This window comes from Cydia splendana, chromosome 8 (assembly GCF_910591565.1).
Source record: "Cydia splendana chromosome 8, ilCydSple1.2, whole genome shotgun sequence".
In the NCBI taxonomy this organism is placed as follows: Eukaryota; Metazoa; Arthropoda; class Insecta; order Lepidoptera; family Tortricidae; genus Cydia; species Cydia splendana.
In genome coordinates, this window is record NC_085967.1 from 6,174,729 (window position 1) to 6,191,263 (window position 16,535).

At 39.3% G+C, this 16,535-nt stretch overlaps 2 protein-coding genes and 1 long non-coding RNA gene across 3 annotated transcripts in view; 1 reads left to right on the forward strand and 2 right to left on the reverse strand.

The window, feature by feature from the left end:
- Nucleotides 1-16,535, forward strand: part of LOC134792740 (cerebellar degeneration-related protein 2-like) — a 144,060-nt gene that overhangs the window by 17,040 nt on the left and 110,485 nt on the right. The gene's annotated exons all lie outside the window — the stretch shown is intronic.
- Nucleotides 3,511-5,015, reverse strand: LOC134793220 (uncharacterized). Its single transcript, XM_063764793.1, has 2 exons — nt 3,955-5,015; nt 3,511-3,583 (listed from the first exon to the last, which is right to left on the reverse strand). Exons 1-2 carry the CDS (start codon nt 4,936-4,938, stop codon nt 3,578-3,580), a joined length of 990 nt encoding a protein of 329 aa, XP_063620863.1. The 5' UTR covers nt 4,939-5,015; the 3' UTR covers nt 3,511-3,577.
- Nucleotides 13,674-15,739, reverse strand: LOC134793221 (uncharacterized). Its single transcript, XR_010144513.1, has 2 exons — nt 15,109-15,739; nt 13,674-14,158 (listed from the first exon to the last, which is right to left on the reverse strand). It is a non-coding gene; the product is annotated as an uncharacterized LOC134793221 (long non-coding RNA).

A 16,535-nucleotide genomic window follows, 5' to 3' on the forward strand; every position in this document is an offset into this window, starting at 1 on the left:
GCTATATTTAATATTTAAATGCGTTTATTTTAGGAATACAATAATATCTTAATATTTATGGTTAGGTATTCAAGGTAAGCGTGCGAATGCTCGACATGTGAATTATTTACTTACGTTGATTTACTCTGTGATTGTCCAGTCTACTACTATACATTTAGATTAAAAGTAGGCAGTGTCGAACACTAGGACGCTTACATTTCCTATGTAGCTAACAATTAACACAATCATACAGAACAGAAGGTAGGTGATACTTAATTCTAAAAATATTCCTCAAATCCGAAACGTATAGGAGGTTTAGGTACCCTTTTAGGTGGACACATATTATCAACCTTATCGGTTGCAACCTGGGGCTGGTCCACGGCGGCAGCCTGCGGGGAAGCGTCTTTAGTCGCACTACCCTGGCTCGCGCTAGCTCTAATCGGCTCGGCTGGTCGTTCCTCTGGTTCCGGCTCGCATCCATCTACTTGCGGAACAATTAAGGAGCTATTTCTACGATGGACGGATGATCTAGGCTGTGTACGTACTTCCTCAGTTACTCTTGGGACCCTGCGCCTTATTTGGTCGATGTGCCTATGTACCTCGGTTCCCTTATCACACAATACTTTATAGTCTGTATTACCTAGAATGTCTGAGACCTTTCCGGGGACCCAGCGATCGGAGGAGCGGTAGTCGCGGCACCACACTTCGTCGCCGCGTGCGAATTCGCGCCCGCGCACCCCTCGTACCGCGTTGTCCTGCTCTTGACGTTTGTTTACACGGTCTAAACGATCTGGTTTAAAATTATCTAAGCGCATACGTAAATTTCTTCCCTGTAAAATTCTGGCCGGACTTTCACCTGTAGTGTAATGCTCGGTATTTCTATATGATAATAAAAACCTGTTTAAAGCCGTATCTATATCTATTTTTTGTTTAATAGCTTTTTGAATTACCCGTTTGCAAATTTTAACACTATTTTCTGCGGCACCGTTGGACGCCGGGTGGTAAGGCGCTGAAAATAAATGATCAATTTTATTTCTTGCCAAAAAAGACTCAAATTCCGCACTAGTAAAAGGAGGGCCATTATCTGTAACTACTTGTTTTGGTAGGCCAAATCTCGCCCACATTGGCCTTAACTCTGAAATTACTGCCCCTGCGTTAGTAGTTTTCATACGAATTGCCTCAATCCACTTAGAACCGGCATCTACCACAATTAAATAAGTGTTCCCTAATATGGGTCCTAAAAAATCACAATGTAATCTTGCCCATGGGCGATTGGGCCATGGCCAGGGACTCGGTGCGTGGCCGGGCGGCGCGCTTGCCACGCTGGCGCACACCTCGCAGCCGCTGCAAGCCGCCTCCACGGCCTCGTCCACTCCCGGCCACCACACATAGCTCCGTGCCAACGCCTTTGTTTTGACAACCCCCATATGTGTGTCGTGCAGCTCTTTCATTACCTTGGATTGACAAGATATCGGGATAACTACTCTGTGTCCCCACATGACACAACCTAGTTCTATATATATCTCTTTCCGTCTATTAAAATATGGCTTAAGTTAGAATAGAATAGAATAGAATAGAATAGTTTTTATTCGTAAACACACAGACAACAGACATACATTGAAAAAACATAGTGAAAAATAAAGTGTCACGAAATGGTCCCATTCTTCCCATTCTTTTATATCTACGTCAGTAGGCCACCCATCCACGATGTAACTCAAAACTCTGCTGAGAATCGGGTCTGAAGCTGTTTCCCTTTTTAGTACCTTATAGTCTAATAAAAGGGCTTCAGATGCAAAATGTAAGTACGTCTGCTCAGGCAAAACTTCTTCAGAGGCGATTGATTCATCCTTGTGAGAATTAATTAGACGCGATAGGGCATCCGCGGTATTCTTATCGGTATTTACATATTCTATGTTAAAGTCGTAAGCTGATAACTTAATCGCCCACCTCTGAAGCCGACTTGCTGCCGTAATCGGTATACCAACATTTGGTCCAAAAATGCTCACTAGAGGTTTATGATCCGTGCGAAGAATGAATTTTCTACCAAATAAATACTGATGGAACTTATCTGTGGCAAAAACTATGGCTAAAGCCTCCTTGTGAATTTGACTGTAATGCATTTCCGCGGGGGTAAGTGCGCGTGACGCGTAGGCGACGGCGCGCTCGGTGCCATCGGGAGCGCCTTGGGCCAAAACTGCCCCAAGGCCACGTGATGACGCGTCACAAGTTACCACACTAACCCGTGACATGTCAAAATAAACCAATACCTCCGCTCCACAAAGATCTTTTTTTACCTGAAGGAATGCCTCATTCTGATCCTTCCCCCAATGATAATGTTTGCCTTTTTTTAATAAGCTATACAGTGGTGTTAAACGGGATGCTAAGTTTTTTACAAACTTTCCGTAAAAATTGATCATACCTAACAAAGATTTTAATTGATGGTTATTTTGGGGTGGGGGCATGTCGATGATGGGTTTAATTTTATCCGGGTTTACCCTTAAACCTTCCTTATCGAGAACAAAACCTAAGTACTGAACTTCCTTAGTCAAAAAGTCACATTTACTTTTTTTAATTTTTAACCCATTTGACTCTAATATGGGTCAAACAGATCACTGTGTTATGTCTTTCCTGTAGACATACACAAGAGTTAAGGGCTATAAAGGTTAATTTTCTTATTTAACCCTTATCCACGTGAAAAGGTCCTCCTTTTATTTAGAGAACTATGATAAAATCATTGCTTACATGCCCACAAGCTGTTAACTATTGCCCACAGGAGAGAAAAATGTGCTGTTCGCGATAACACGCTAGTTTTCTCTCCTGTGGGCAATAGTTAACAGCTTGTGGGCATGTAAGTAATGATTTTATCATAGTTCTTTAAATAAAAGGAGGACCTTTTCACGTGGATAAGGGTTAAATAAGAAAATTAACCTTTATAGCCCTTAACTCTTGTGTATGACTACAGGAAAGACATAACACAGTGATCTGTTTGACCCATATACTTAGCACCTGGTCGATCGTATGAAGGTGACTACCGATGTCTTTACTTTTAATTAGGATATCATCATAAAAAATGATTACATCCGGTACCCCTTTAAATAGATCTTCCATAAACTTTTGAAAGATTCCTGGGCTAGACGCCAGCCCATAAACTAAACGAGCGTATTTGAATAGGCCCCTATGTGTATTTATTACCGTGTACTCCGTGGACGCCTCATCTAGGACTAGTTGATTATAAGCTTGTGACAAGTCTAATTTAGTAAAATACTTGTATCCGCTTAGCGTGCTAAAAAGGTCATCGACCTTGGGAACCGGGTACCTATCGACCAATAAGTTAGGATTAAGGGTCACCTTATAGTCCGCACACAGTCGTATTCCGCCGTCCGCCTTACGAGCAATCACCAGAGGAGTGGCCCAGTCGGAGCGGCTGACGGGCCGGATGACGCCTGCCTCCAGCATGGCGTCAAGCTCGGCGTCAACTCGCGGCCGCAGCGCGAACGGTACCGGCCGGGCGCGGCAGAACACCGGGCCCGAGCCCGGGCGTACATGCAGGCGCACCGTGCCGCCCGTGTACCGCCCCAAGGTGCCGTCAAACAATGACTCATGCCTGGAAAGGATTTCATTAAGATTATTAGATTTATTTACTTTTTCTGTGTCTATATTACAAATCTTAGAAGCAGGAATATCTATACCTAACTCACAAAGCCATTGTCGACCTAAAAGAGTCGTGATACCCTGGTCTATGACATACAAATCTAATATTTTCGTTATTCCTTGGTACCTAACTTCGACTCGCACATAACCCTCCGGTTGAATCACAGTTTTATTGTATAGCGTTAAATTTAAACGACATGGCCGTATCGGTAAATCACTGAAACGTTTATAATAAGTATCTCTTAGCGAGATACAAGCTAAGGCAGCTCCGGTGTCAATTTCCATATTTAGCAACTGATTTTCAACAAACATTGTGATACATACCGGTTTATATTTGCTTAACGACATTTGGTACATAGGTTCGTTGTTATCATCCGAATCACAACTATAGTCCAGCGCCGACGTATATCCGCCGTTATCGCTCGCCGCGTCAGCTGATGCCCGGTGCGCGTGCACCCAATAGTTGTTTGTGCCTCGGCGGCCCGAGCGCCCTCCGCGCCCACGCCCGCGCCCGCTGCCGCCTCTCCCAGCTGATCGGTTACCGCGTGCTCCGCTACCGTTATAGGTCACGCCGTCGCCGCGTGATTGTGACTGGCTGCCCGCCGTTTCCGTCACTCCGAATCTTGCATTTTTCTCAGGGCACATCCTTCTTAAGTGGCCTAAGTTTTTGCACAAACTACACTCAAAGTTTTTATATTTACAGCCTTCCGTTTTATGCCCAATCTCACCGCACGCCATACATTTATGGTTCGCTTCAAGTTTATGTACACCCGTGATAACCTTAGCGTCACGATCTACGGCGACTGCGTTCTTTTCTGCCGCCTCCAGTGTCGTAGCCAAGCTGACCGCCCTCGAGTAGCCGATGCCGTCCTCTGCAAACAATCTTTGCCGCGTCGACTCACTGACAATGCCGCAAACAAGTTGATCGCGAAGATTATCTTCTAAATTGGTACCAAAATCGCATGTTTTTGCTAACTTCTTCAGTTCTGCCACGTACTCAGCTACTCTCTCTCCCTCTGCCTGGCGCCGCTGTCGAAATCTGTAGCGTTCGGCCAAGATGGAGGGCTTCGGTTGCAAGTGATTTTTAAGCAGAGTCACCGCGTTAGTGAAGGTCAAAGACGAAGGTTGGTTGGGGCTTGCTAGCGTAGATAACAATTGATATGCATCTTCTCCCATTACGGCGATTAGTGTCGGCAACTTCACTTGATCCTTAATATCGTTCGCGAGAAAATACATTTCTAACCTCTCACAGTACATAGTCCAATTTCCAGCTTTCACGTCAAACTCGGGTATTTTGCCGACGCCCATTGTTTTTTTTTAACACTATTTAGATTTAGTTATCACTCGTACACAAATAATACTTGATTTTAGCGCGTATTTACTAAAATAACGATAAAAACCATGCCTCGTTCGCCAGTGACAAATAATAGGCGTGCGTTCCGTATATCGTTTATTGCAAGACTGGTTCTACCCTCCATATCTATACATGTACCTAATATATACCAGTGTTTGTGTGTTTCATGTTTCATAATCACATTGCTTCCTCGTTCAGAGTTCAATAGTTATTGAGCAAAACAGATTCTAGAAGATTATCCTCATTAGGTTATTGAGTGTACTGGAATTACTTCTCTCACTAGCAATTTATATAATATTTTAATACAAAACTTTATACCTATCTATGTTTTTTATTTCCATAACATGGGATATGGGTGACAGCTACCATTTGTGAGGCTTTCAATGCATTATACAAGTGGGCGCTTCGAACTTAATAATCTCGTTATGAAACTGTTATGTATATGATCTATCAGCGGTCAGTGACATTTCCGGTTTAAGAAATAAATTATCTGAAGGGACCTTTTTTACCCGTTATCTTTAACAATTATATTTAGCTACTTACCAGACCTTATAGTCAGGGCTAGAGATGGGTCGCGGGTATTTACCCAATTTACCCACCCAGGTAAATACCCGGTAAATACCCATCTACCCGGTATTTACCCGTATCTACCCAAATGGACGGGTAGATTCATTTCTTGTTGCACATGTCGATTTGTGTTAAAGTGGAGATATAAACCGAGTTAATGGTTGTAATTATTGTGTGTTATTTAAAATGAAATGGTTTAGTGAAACTTGCAGTTGTAACTAAGGAATTTTTAGTACAATTTTGATAAATATTAAAAAAAGGCCGTCATAAGAGTATTTTTTTAGATTCGAGTAAATTATCGTACTTATACGTTGATAATACACATTCCAACTGCGGTCGGCGGGGGGTGTGGTTGGGGGGAGGGGGGTAGAAGTGAACTTTTTCATATTTCTTGGAATCTGTCATTAATATCGAAAAGTGTTGTATGTACAAACTAAAGTAGACATAATTTTCTACAAAAAGGTTATATACATTTTTGTCCTAAAACTAACTGTATTTGACTTATGAGCTTCCCAAGTTGTGATACGGCACAATTTTTTTTTATTATCATTTATAAGTAGTCTTTATTTTCATCTTTTTAATGTATATTAAAAGCGTTTTAAAACATTTCCGGAAGCCAGGGAATGATTTTACACGATTTTCATAATTGTACTGATATGTTAAAATCGAACTTCATCTCATAGCAACCTTTTCATACTTAGTTTGAACATACATTTTATGTAACATTATAAAAAAGTACTTAAATTAATCTTATTTATACTCACATACCATTTAACAATTCAAATTTAGAAGAAAAACGAAAATACCCGCGTATTTACCCGCGGGTAGGTAAATATCGGGTATTTACCGGGTAAATACCCGCTCTCGGGTATTTACCCGGGTAGTTACCCATCTCTAGTCAGGGCCGGATTAACCCTAAGTCAAAGTAGGCAACTGCCTAGGGGCCCCGCCTCGGGTAGGGGGCCCCGCCTCGGCTAGGGGGCCCCGCCTCGGCTAGGGGGCCCCGCCTCGGCTAGGGGGCCCCAGCGGCTCAGAGCGCACCAAAAAAAATTTGTTTTATAGGATCAAAATTCACGCGTAATTTTTTTATTCATAATAATAATGAGTATGCTTTGTTATTGTTTTTTTCGATCCATTCTTTAATTCAATGAAACTGTAATAAAATTGAAGCAATACGTTACAGTTTACGGGGCGTATATGATATGCGTACCTATAGGTTTTCTGAAAAATTGTTAACATTTTTTTTTTTCGAACAATCAACAACTTCTGGGTTATTTCGACTCAGAATCACGAGGACTATTGATTAAAACAAAGAAAAAAGTGTCCCCAGTTTTTCATACGAAAATTGGGTGTCAGTTTAGTGACGGTCCATACAAAATGTATACGTATGTAAAAATGCGTCACAAAAGTGACCTTTTTTCGACGATTGGTTCATGTTAGAGCGCTCCATCCTTACAGCTCGGTCTTCGGCTTCGTTTTTTTAAAGATATATCAACATTGATTTCAGTAGTTTGGCCTTTTGCCTCGCTTGAAAGCTCACTTCGCTAAAAGACGCTTCGGGCTTTTCGAGCAATGCGGAGATTGCTGAGCTCGACCTTTACTTCAGCCTCACTTTTTACCTCAATTTACCATTGGTTTGTGTTCCTCATCTCCACTACTTCAGCTTAGCCTTTGGCCTCGCTGCGCCTAGCTCGGCCTGCGGTCTCGCTTTTTAATACAATGGAATTTGGTTCGTGTCTGTGCTCAACTACTTATCCCGAAGCCTGAACGGCTTTGAGTTCGCATGAAAGCTCGCCTCACTGAGGCACTTCGGACTTTTAGGCCCAGGTGAAGATCGGTACCCGAGCTGGCCTTTTAACAGGCTTTCACAATTTGCGATATTGTTAAATAAATTTGCGCTCGCTGCGCTCGCGTTTTTAGTACGTTTTTTCCCTCTATCTACATGTTAGCTTGACTGGTGAATTAATACAGTTAGAGCAAGAAAAGTCTGCAATGATTTTGATAGGATACGCAGTTTAAGTGTTATTTATACGTCATAATTTTATAGATATTTGACGTTTAAAATAACACTTGCACTGCGTGTGCTATCAAAATCGTTGCAGACTTATCTTGGTCTAACTGTAATAATTTTAACATTACTAGGTTGATCCTAATCATGTGGCTCAGCGTTTTGTCTTATGGTCGGACAATCTCTGTTCAGCCTCGCAAAATATCAACTATTTATTTATTTATCGTATGGCTTCGTTACATGTCACTGGATTCAAAAATTTATTAAGCATGCTAACAACTTATAATTAAAATTTCGCCCTACTCAGGTAAGCAGCCGCTTCTTCAGCCAGGATATTGAAGTCATTCGCAACTATGCGGCTATGCGGCAACTATGCGGCACTAATTGAACGTAGCCTCGCTTAAAATTTTCCATTAGAGGTAGATAGGAAAGTGACGCTCAAGCTCACAGCTTTGGTATTCCACTGGGAATACCAAAGCCAAAGGGTGCTTCCCACACTTGACGCAACGCGGAATCGGCAAAAACCGATAGAAAAAAGCTTTATGTCCTAGCAATAAGAGCGAAAAAGACATCGTTCTGACTAGACTCGGATCGTCTCGGCTGAAGATTGAAATTAAAAACGCAAATTTATTTCCCTGTACTGAACAACTGAACATGCTGTATGCAGAATTGACTGTAAGGGGGCCCCGAGCCTTGCACTGCCTAGGGGCCCCGACATGCTTAATCCGGCCCTGCTTATAGTTCGTTTTTTTAGCATTAGAAAGAACTTGAAAGAAGGTAAGCGATCTTGACATGTCTTTTAATTGAAAAACGTTTTTTAAAAATCAATAACTATTACTTATGAAAGCAGAAGAATATAAATGATCGTATTAGATTCATAATTGTTACATATTTGCCGTAACTTATTTTTAAAATGTGTTTTTCAATTAAAAGACACATCAAGATTGTTTACCTTATTTCTAATGCTAAAAAAAACGAACTATCGTGGAGAAAGCGGTAAATGCGAAAATTTACTTAACGACGCTCGCTCCAGTATAAAAATCGACGAGCACTTTAACCTTGTCAACTTAACAAAAGTTGGTATGATGTTATAGGACATATAGGTAAAACTTATTTTTTTAATTAGGTTTTAGTACTTGCATGAAAAATACAGGATTAGTGAAGGCAGGCGCTATGCGTGAGTCAATATTTTTGCATTTTAGCCACTTTGCGTTGGTTGACTGACAAAATCTACTGCCAATGCCATTTCAATGAAAACGTTTCCATGAAAGTTATCCCTGACAAGTGATTATGTACTCTCGTACCCAAGAAGTAGGAAAGACGCAATCTTTGGCGACATAAACTCCTTTGGTGAAACGAAAGTAGGCTAGTACTAAAAGAACCGCTAAGTAGAAAAGGTGTATTTAACACACTTACGTGCTAATCCATTTATTTTACAGTTTGCGTTCATTATCATAGACAATGCAATGGCACGAAGGAGAACAAGTATTGTTCATCCCAATCTTTTTGTTCTATCAGCAATCTTTAATTTTCATTGTCACTACTGCAATAGTGTAGGTTTGTATAAAGTAATCCATCTTCAAACGAACGAACGTGCGCGGGTTATGTGTAAAAACGGTCATTTGTAGAAAACGCCAATAGAAACTGAAAATAATGTTTGGAAACGATCATATAATTTTACGTTGACTTTTCGATTGGCATTTGTTAATAAAAGATTGTCATCTTCGCTACAGCCTCGAAGTAACACTAAGGCTATATAAAGGTGGGATTCCACCAGTGTGCGGCACTGTGCGGCACAAGCATATTTTAATCCACACTGTAGCTACTATCTGTGTCACATCACATTCTTTAAGATTTAGGTACATCGAGATAGTCATAAGGCAGACTAAAAATTCTGACACATTCACACTGAAACAATACGCGTTCCACAATCATTTAATTAAGATATTGTCCACTGTTCTCACGACTATGTAACACTGATCGAATTACACCATAATTACAGACTAAATGCTGTAATTTTGAGACAATGTTAAATACCTGGTGTCTATCCGATCAATATATCCAATTATGTATTAAAAACCATGTGAATTCTTCTTGTAATGCAATGTAATTAAAAATACCAGTCCCTTTTGTCTTTGAACTATGAGTTACAATAATCGACCACGGAAATACTTACCTACTGACCGCGGGAAAATACTGCAAGTCAGTCATCATTAGTTTAAATCCATCTTTATAATCTTATCTTCATATTGACCAATCTTATAAGATCTTTACGTCTGAACAGCGTCTTCTATTTAACGTATTTCAGTCTTTATGTCATGTGGTGTAAGGTTGATAATTTGCTAGTTATTTAATGGACGGTTCTTAACGTTGTGGTCAGTAAGAATGCCGCATTAACTTGAACTTGTCTTTTGTTTGACGCCTCAGCACCTGACCAGCAATGTGGGCCAGTAATAAAGGAATGTGTGTCGCCAGGCGGAAACAAATGCCGACGATGCTTGGTACCCAATAAATGACCAGCTTATGTATAGTTGGTTGAAAGGTCGCTGTATACGTAAAGATCATGATTAAAAGTTGTATAAGGTAAGAAGTTCTTTGTCGAGCTCTGCCCTGCTTATCGCATGTGCAGTACTTGGACGAATTACATCGTTTAAATAAATAACTTATTCAAAGAGAACAAGATAATCAATTGCATGTCTTTTCAACTGTGATTACTGCAAATGTTGTTAGCACGGCAGAGCTAGCTGTTCCTCATTTTATAATTATTTTTTTCGCCCTCGTTTAGGACTGTATAACTAAGTAAACTAATCACACTATCGTTATATTTTGCAGTTTATATTTAATTAGTCGTCTTTACTTTTTCTGTCAGTTTGTAAATTTTGTAGGTAAATAATTAATTATGAGATATAATAACAAAACTAAACCCCCTTATTCAAAAACGCACTACAAGGTCTACAAGCCTCAATAATAATCGTTTGTCTTTATCTGTCATTTTGACTTATGTATGTGTAAGAAAGGGATAAAACATAATTTAACTAAATCAGGCCCGTAAAGTTTTATGAATAAGGGGGCTAGCCCGTAGAATAATGTCTACACGTTTTCCTAAGCAATGAAAACATTCTTACAGTCTTTGTTGCAATAATATTGAAACAGGAATGCATTGTTCTTGAAAAAGAAACATAACATGTATGTAGAACACAGCACCTAAAATGGAACTAAACGAGTGCAACTAATGATACAAACCGTTAGACATTGATGGAGTCAATAGTGTAATGGTGATGCGTCAATTTTAGTTATATTATTACACCGTCATTTTGATAAGTTTCCATTGTCACCTGTAATACCATGGTTTGCGACAAATTATTGATTATGATTATCGCAATATCGCTTACAATGTACACGGGCACAAATATTGTGAAGTTACAGGTGTTTCACCGTTTGATTTGATGTAAACTTGTATAGGTGCAAGTTTGAATGTGATATTTGTAAGGATATTATTAATGTCAAAGTATGCATGCAGCATATTATTATTTAGGTTAGGCATTACATTAAATTTGTACATCCGCATTTGTGGATGAAATATAATTGTAGAATTGTTGATTTGTAAACATACAAGCGAAAAATTGAAGGGATGTTTACAAAAACAACATAACTGCTTAGAGCGGTTGACACTTTTTTAAGAACATTGTTAATCGTTTCAGGTGTGAACCAGTGTAGTCAGTTATGTTGTTTTTGTAAACATCCCTTCAATTGTAATGTTACAACTACAAATATGTAACAATTTATTGCTTCTTTAATGTTGAAGGTAGTTTCACTTTATACGCAATACGCAAGAATTACATTATTTATATTTATATAGTGATATATCTACGAGCATTTACATACCAACTGACATTACAATGGATTTGCAAGCTAAACTGACCATTTTAAACCTCATAAATGAAAACAATTGCTGCTGTTAGGAACAGTTCCACTCTCAATGAATGCTGAACCCCTGGAGCCTGGCTCCCGCGGGCCGGACAGTGGGCACTCGCTTTGAGAGTCCGCGGGCCGGATTGGAACGCGTCGCGGGCTGGATTTGGCCCACGGGCCGGGGTTTGGACACTCCTGAGTTATAGTAACAAAAAATCATAATTTAAGGTCACCTAAGTCTAATGTAGCCTATGTAGGTGTACCCCGTTATACCTTACAATGTCGATAATTACCTTGCTCATATGCTTACAGTCGATTTGTCGTTGGAGCATCCGAGTTGGAGCAATAAACATTATAAGACCGTTTTTCAGTTTCATCACGCGTATACTTAAACAGAACTGATTGATTGATTGAAAATCGCCATAAAAGAAAAGAAATGAATTTTCAAGCAAGGTTTCTAGATATATGTATATACCTATTCATCACAGGAGTACGCAGTACGCAGCTAATCTTTAACAGCTATTTTTTTATTTAGAATTATAGCGAATTATAACCGCTGGAATATACTCCAAGCATTCCAAGCTTCAAGTGTAGCTAAGCTAGGTATATAACCCGCTGTTGCAAGCGAAGCTGAAGAATATTATTTCATAACGACCACGCCTCTGCTTTGCTGATAAATATTTAGGAGATGTTCGGCAGTGTTCTGCAACGCAAAGTGAGATTTCAATATATTGCTCAACTGTTTGTACATGTTGTTATACAAATGTCCCATCTCGAGTCTATAGTCGATGGCTATCATTAGAAGCAGTTTTATCTCGCATTGTATTTAAATTCCAACGGTCTTGAAGTCAAACGGAGTCGGGTGTCCTTTGTGTTATGTAAATTGTGATTGACGACAGCCGGCCTACATTCGAGTCAAAGATCGCCATCATTATGCCGAGCTTTGATTAAAGTTTTAATATGTGTGTGGGCTGCATCGTGGACACATGAAATATGGAATAATTATTTACGAAAGCAATCATCATCGTGTCAGCCAAGTGACGCACACTGATGAGGAATAAGCTTTATTATCCATATTCTTGATAATACCCCCACCAGGTATTGTCAAGCCCCCAGGCTTAGTCAAGATGACAATCGTTGATATAAAACGCCAATGGAAATACGGCCCGATTCGGGAAATGAATTAGAGATTCACTAGATATGAAATAGTAAAGATATGTGACGTTCCACGACAAAAGGTACCTTATGGCGGCTGGCGCCGCGATTCGGGAAATGAATTAGAGATTCACTAGATATGAAATAGTAAAGTTATGTGACGTTCCACGGGAAAAGGTACCTTATGGCGGCTGGCGCATACGTGGCATAGCGCCGCAATGATATTGGAGCGACGTTAATAATAGCGTAAGCGCCAACCGCCATAAGGTACCTTTACCCGTGGGACGTCACATATCTTTACATGTATGTACTTATATCGTATCTAGTTAATCTCTTATGCATTTCCAGAATCGCGCCGATAGTCACGTGACTTTTCGTAGCATTACCCCAATACATTTCTTTGACGTTTGTCGGTGAAGGATTGTCATTTTTGCTAGACCCCTAGGTCCCTTGCCGCCCTCATCTATTATATACCTACTCCCACAAGTCCCACAATCTGCCAAGATCATCGGCCCTCTTATAGTTTTAATTACACCGTGTTTTTCATCCGTCTTACAAGTATGCTAGTCACTAATAAAAATATCTCTCTCTCTGTGGTCGCTCCCTCATGACTGAGGATCGTGGTCATCGGTGGATGTGGATGCTCCACACCTGGTTTTTACGATCTGCCTCCAACGGTGCCTGTTCATCGCGTCTCTGACGACCGAGCATAAAAATATAAGTAGTATTAAAAATATAAGTACCTAACTTAAAAAATTATGCTTGTCCATACCAACAAAAAGGGTTGTTAATAAGGTTGACACAGAGAATACTCCAGCGGTATTATGCGTAGGTACGTACGTACCTACCTAATAAAATAAAACAAAGGAAATGTACTTTGAAACTGAATGTTTGTATACTTTTATTTCAATAACAATAATTGGCAGTATAGTACGTAGTACTACTATACTGCCAATTATTAGGATATATAGTACTATCCTAACCCCTGTTTTGCTTTGTAGTTCTCTTATTACGAGCATTACGACCAAAATCCAAAGTTTCCTTCCCTTTACCACGTTTTTTTTCATCTTTCGCTTTGATATCACGAGGTCCATCAGCCAAATCGCGGCTACTAAGGGAAGCAAAAAGTTTTTTGGGCATGAATGAACTCCACAACTTTACCTTTTGTAGTTCTCTATACGTTATCGTATCTCTCTTCAGCATTGCATTACATAAACCAAGATGCCGTATAGACAAATGTTCAGTCTTCCTTGCCTTTTCCAAGTCGCAGTTGTTCGCGTAGGACTGACCGTTTGACGCACATAAGGGATCCCATTCATGTCCTTCTATTGGATCACATAAACATGCTCCATTTTCTATAATTTTTATAGTCGGATCTTTATCGAGAGCCTTTTGAAACTCGCATAGGTTTAAATATGTGACATCGTTGGAGCCACATAAGAGAGTGTCGTGAGCGGATTCGCACTCGTCTTCGGACTCTTTAAGGGATCGTCGGTTTGGCATGCCGTGCCCGGGAGCTAACCACAATATGGCTGTTGATAACAAACAATTAGCATACAATTTCTTTGATTAATTAATGCTATTTAGTAGAAACATGTAACAATGAAAACAATTAAAATACTTAGTTACTTTACCTATTTTATTTTGCTAACATTTGTATGTTACGACATACGAGTATTATTTGTGTATTCATAATTTACTTTTTGTAAATACTATTTCTTTCCCTTTATACCAGCGGTCGGCAACAAGCGGCCCGCGAACCTCTCAATTGCGGCCCGCGAGGCCCTGGCCATTTTGTATGTTTTTTTTTTTAATTATTGAACAATAAGCAAATTAATGTACGTTATTATTAATCTGTATTTATTTTTCTTCATAAGTTAGGTTCTTTATAACATGAATATAAAAGTAAAATACAAAACACATAAAAAACAATAAAAAATACATATAAACACATTATAAAAAACCTAACCTAGGGTGCCGCCAGCAGCGGGGCAGGGCCCAAGCTACCGGTGGTCAGGGCCGCAGAGAGAGGAACCGGCGGACTATCCGCGCCGTGTCCAAGATCACCGCCTTCTGCATCTGACCCTTGATCCAACCACCTAGCGAGAGTCTCTCAAGATGTTGGTCGAGACTCTTCGCTATTAGACCGTTCACTGAAACGACTATCGGGACAATTATCGCCATCCCACATGGCGGTTATCTCGTAAGCCAAGTCTAGGTACTTACTGGACTTGTCCATCTCGGCTTTCACGAGATTCTCATTATGGGGGATGGTGATGTCAACGAGCACGGCCCGACGTTGCGATCGATCTATTATCACGATGTCAGGCTTATTGGCTACAATAGTCCTGTCAGTGATGATAGATCGATCCCAATAGAGCGTGGCACGACCATTCGCAGGTAAGTAATGTTATTATTATTACAAGACCCATCGTGGGCGCGTTAGTTCACAATTAAAATCAATAATGAAATATTAACGTACTCGTGGCTAAGAACACCAAAATCCCCCGTCCAGTTTCCATGGTGCGTCCAGTTTCTTCATCTAACTGCCTTCAGTTTATTAGCATCAAATTATTAGGAACTTATAATTACTTCTTAATCTGGGCAATTCTTATGCATGACCAAACACGGGTAAATTAATTAGGGCCTGAATTCGGCTTGAGAACTACAATTGCAATCAAATAAACGAGTGAGTAGAATTCTTACGATAGATACTGAACCTAGTTGTTTGCCTGCTCAGCATGTGAGAAGAAACCAATAAAACTTAGATTTAATTTCAAATCATCAGTTACCAACCTCCTTAATAGTGTCATAGGTGCATTACTACTTTAAGCTGATGTACTTTTAAATTAAATATGTAATAATTACTTAACAATGGAAGTTTTCATATTGGTTGCTAATCGGCTGTCATACCACAGCGCTGTCGAATGTCTCGCTTAATATATGTATGTAATAAATACGAAAAAAATGTTTCATAACTTTCATAAGACTTAGTTACCTACACAAAATAATTGATATATGTACACGTTTATATATATTATCCTGAATACGTTCCTGTAATTCCCCTCACATAAATAGACATACCGCTTCAATAACAGCACTTAAAAGAAACTATAAATGTGACGTCCCACGGTCAAAGGTACCTTATGGCGGGTATGGAGTTATGCATACCCCAGTAATCTACAATAAATAAGCTATCGATAACACAAAAGATCAACCTTCTAGGTTGCGTAGTTACAGAGATATGATTTTTTGAAAATAATGTTGTGAAATGAGCAACTTTACGATAGAGAAGTTTTAAGTTTAGCCGCCTAAAAAACTATGTTCCTGAAGTAAGTTACATAGTTGACTACAAATAGTAATACCTTATATATCTGAGATTAAAAAAATATTGCGACTTGTTCTGTAATGCAAATAGAAACTTTTGATATCGACTGATTTATGTGTATACTAACCAATCTCTTGAAAATAAAGTTTTATTTCATTTTCACGATTGATTGCAATGAGCTCTCAAGATTTAAATTTTATCTATTAGAAAACGACACTGACAGACAGTTTAAGCAAAAAACAATACCGATTTAGAGGTGAAAATGTATTTTCTGACTTTTTCATATAAAATCACAAAATTGAATATTTTTACTTTTAATGTCACACACAATCAATTTTTCTGAGCACATATGAAAGAAATTCTGTCATTCAAATGAAATAAATCCTAAAACCCCAACTAAATACTATATTTAACCCCTTATGCCACTTTAAACTTACATAACAATAACAGTATTTGCTCCATACATTTACGAAAAGGTACCTTATGGAAATAAATCTAATAATACATCACTACAAAATATCAATCATATTACAGTTTATCTTTTATGAATAGAAAATATTAATTTACATTAAACTGCCCCA

Bases quoted from the DNA above. Each gene is read 5' to 3' on its own strand.
- LOC134793220 (XM_063764793.1), bottom strand. From the start codon at position 4,938: ATGGGCGTCGGCAAAATACCCGAGTTTGACGTGAAAGCTGGAAATTGG.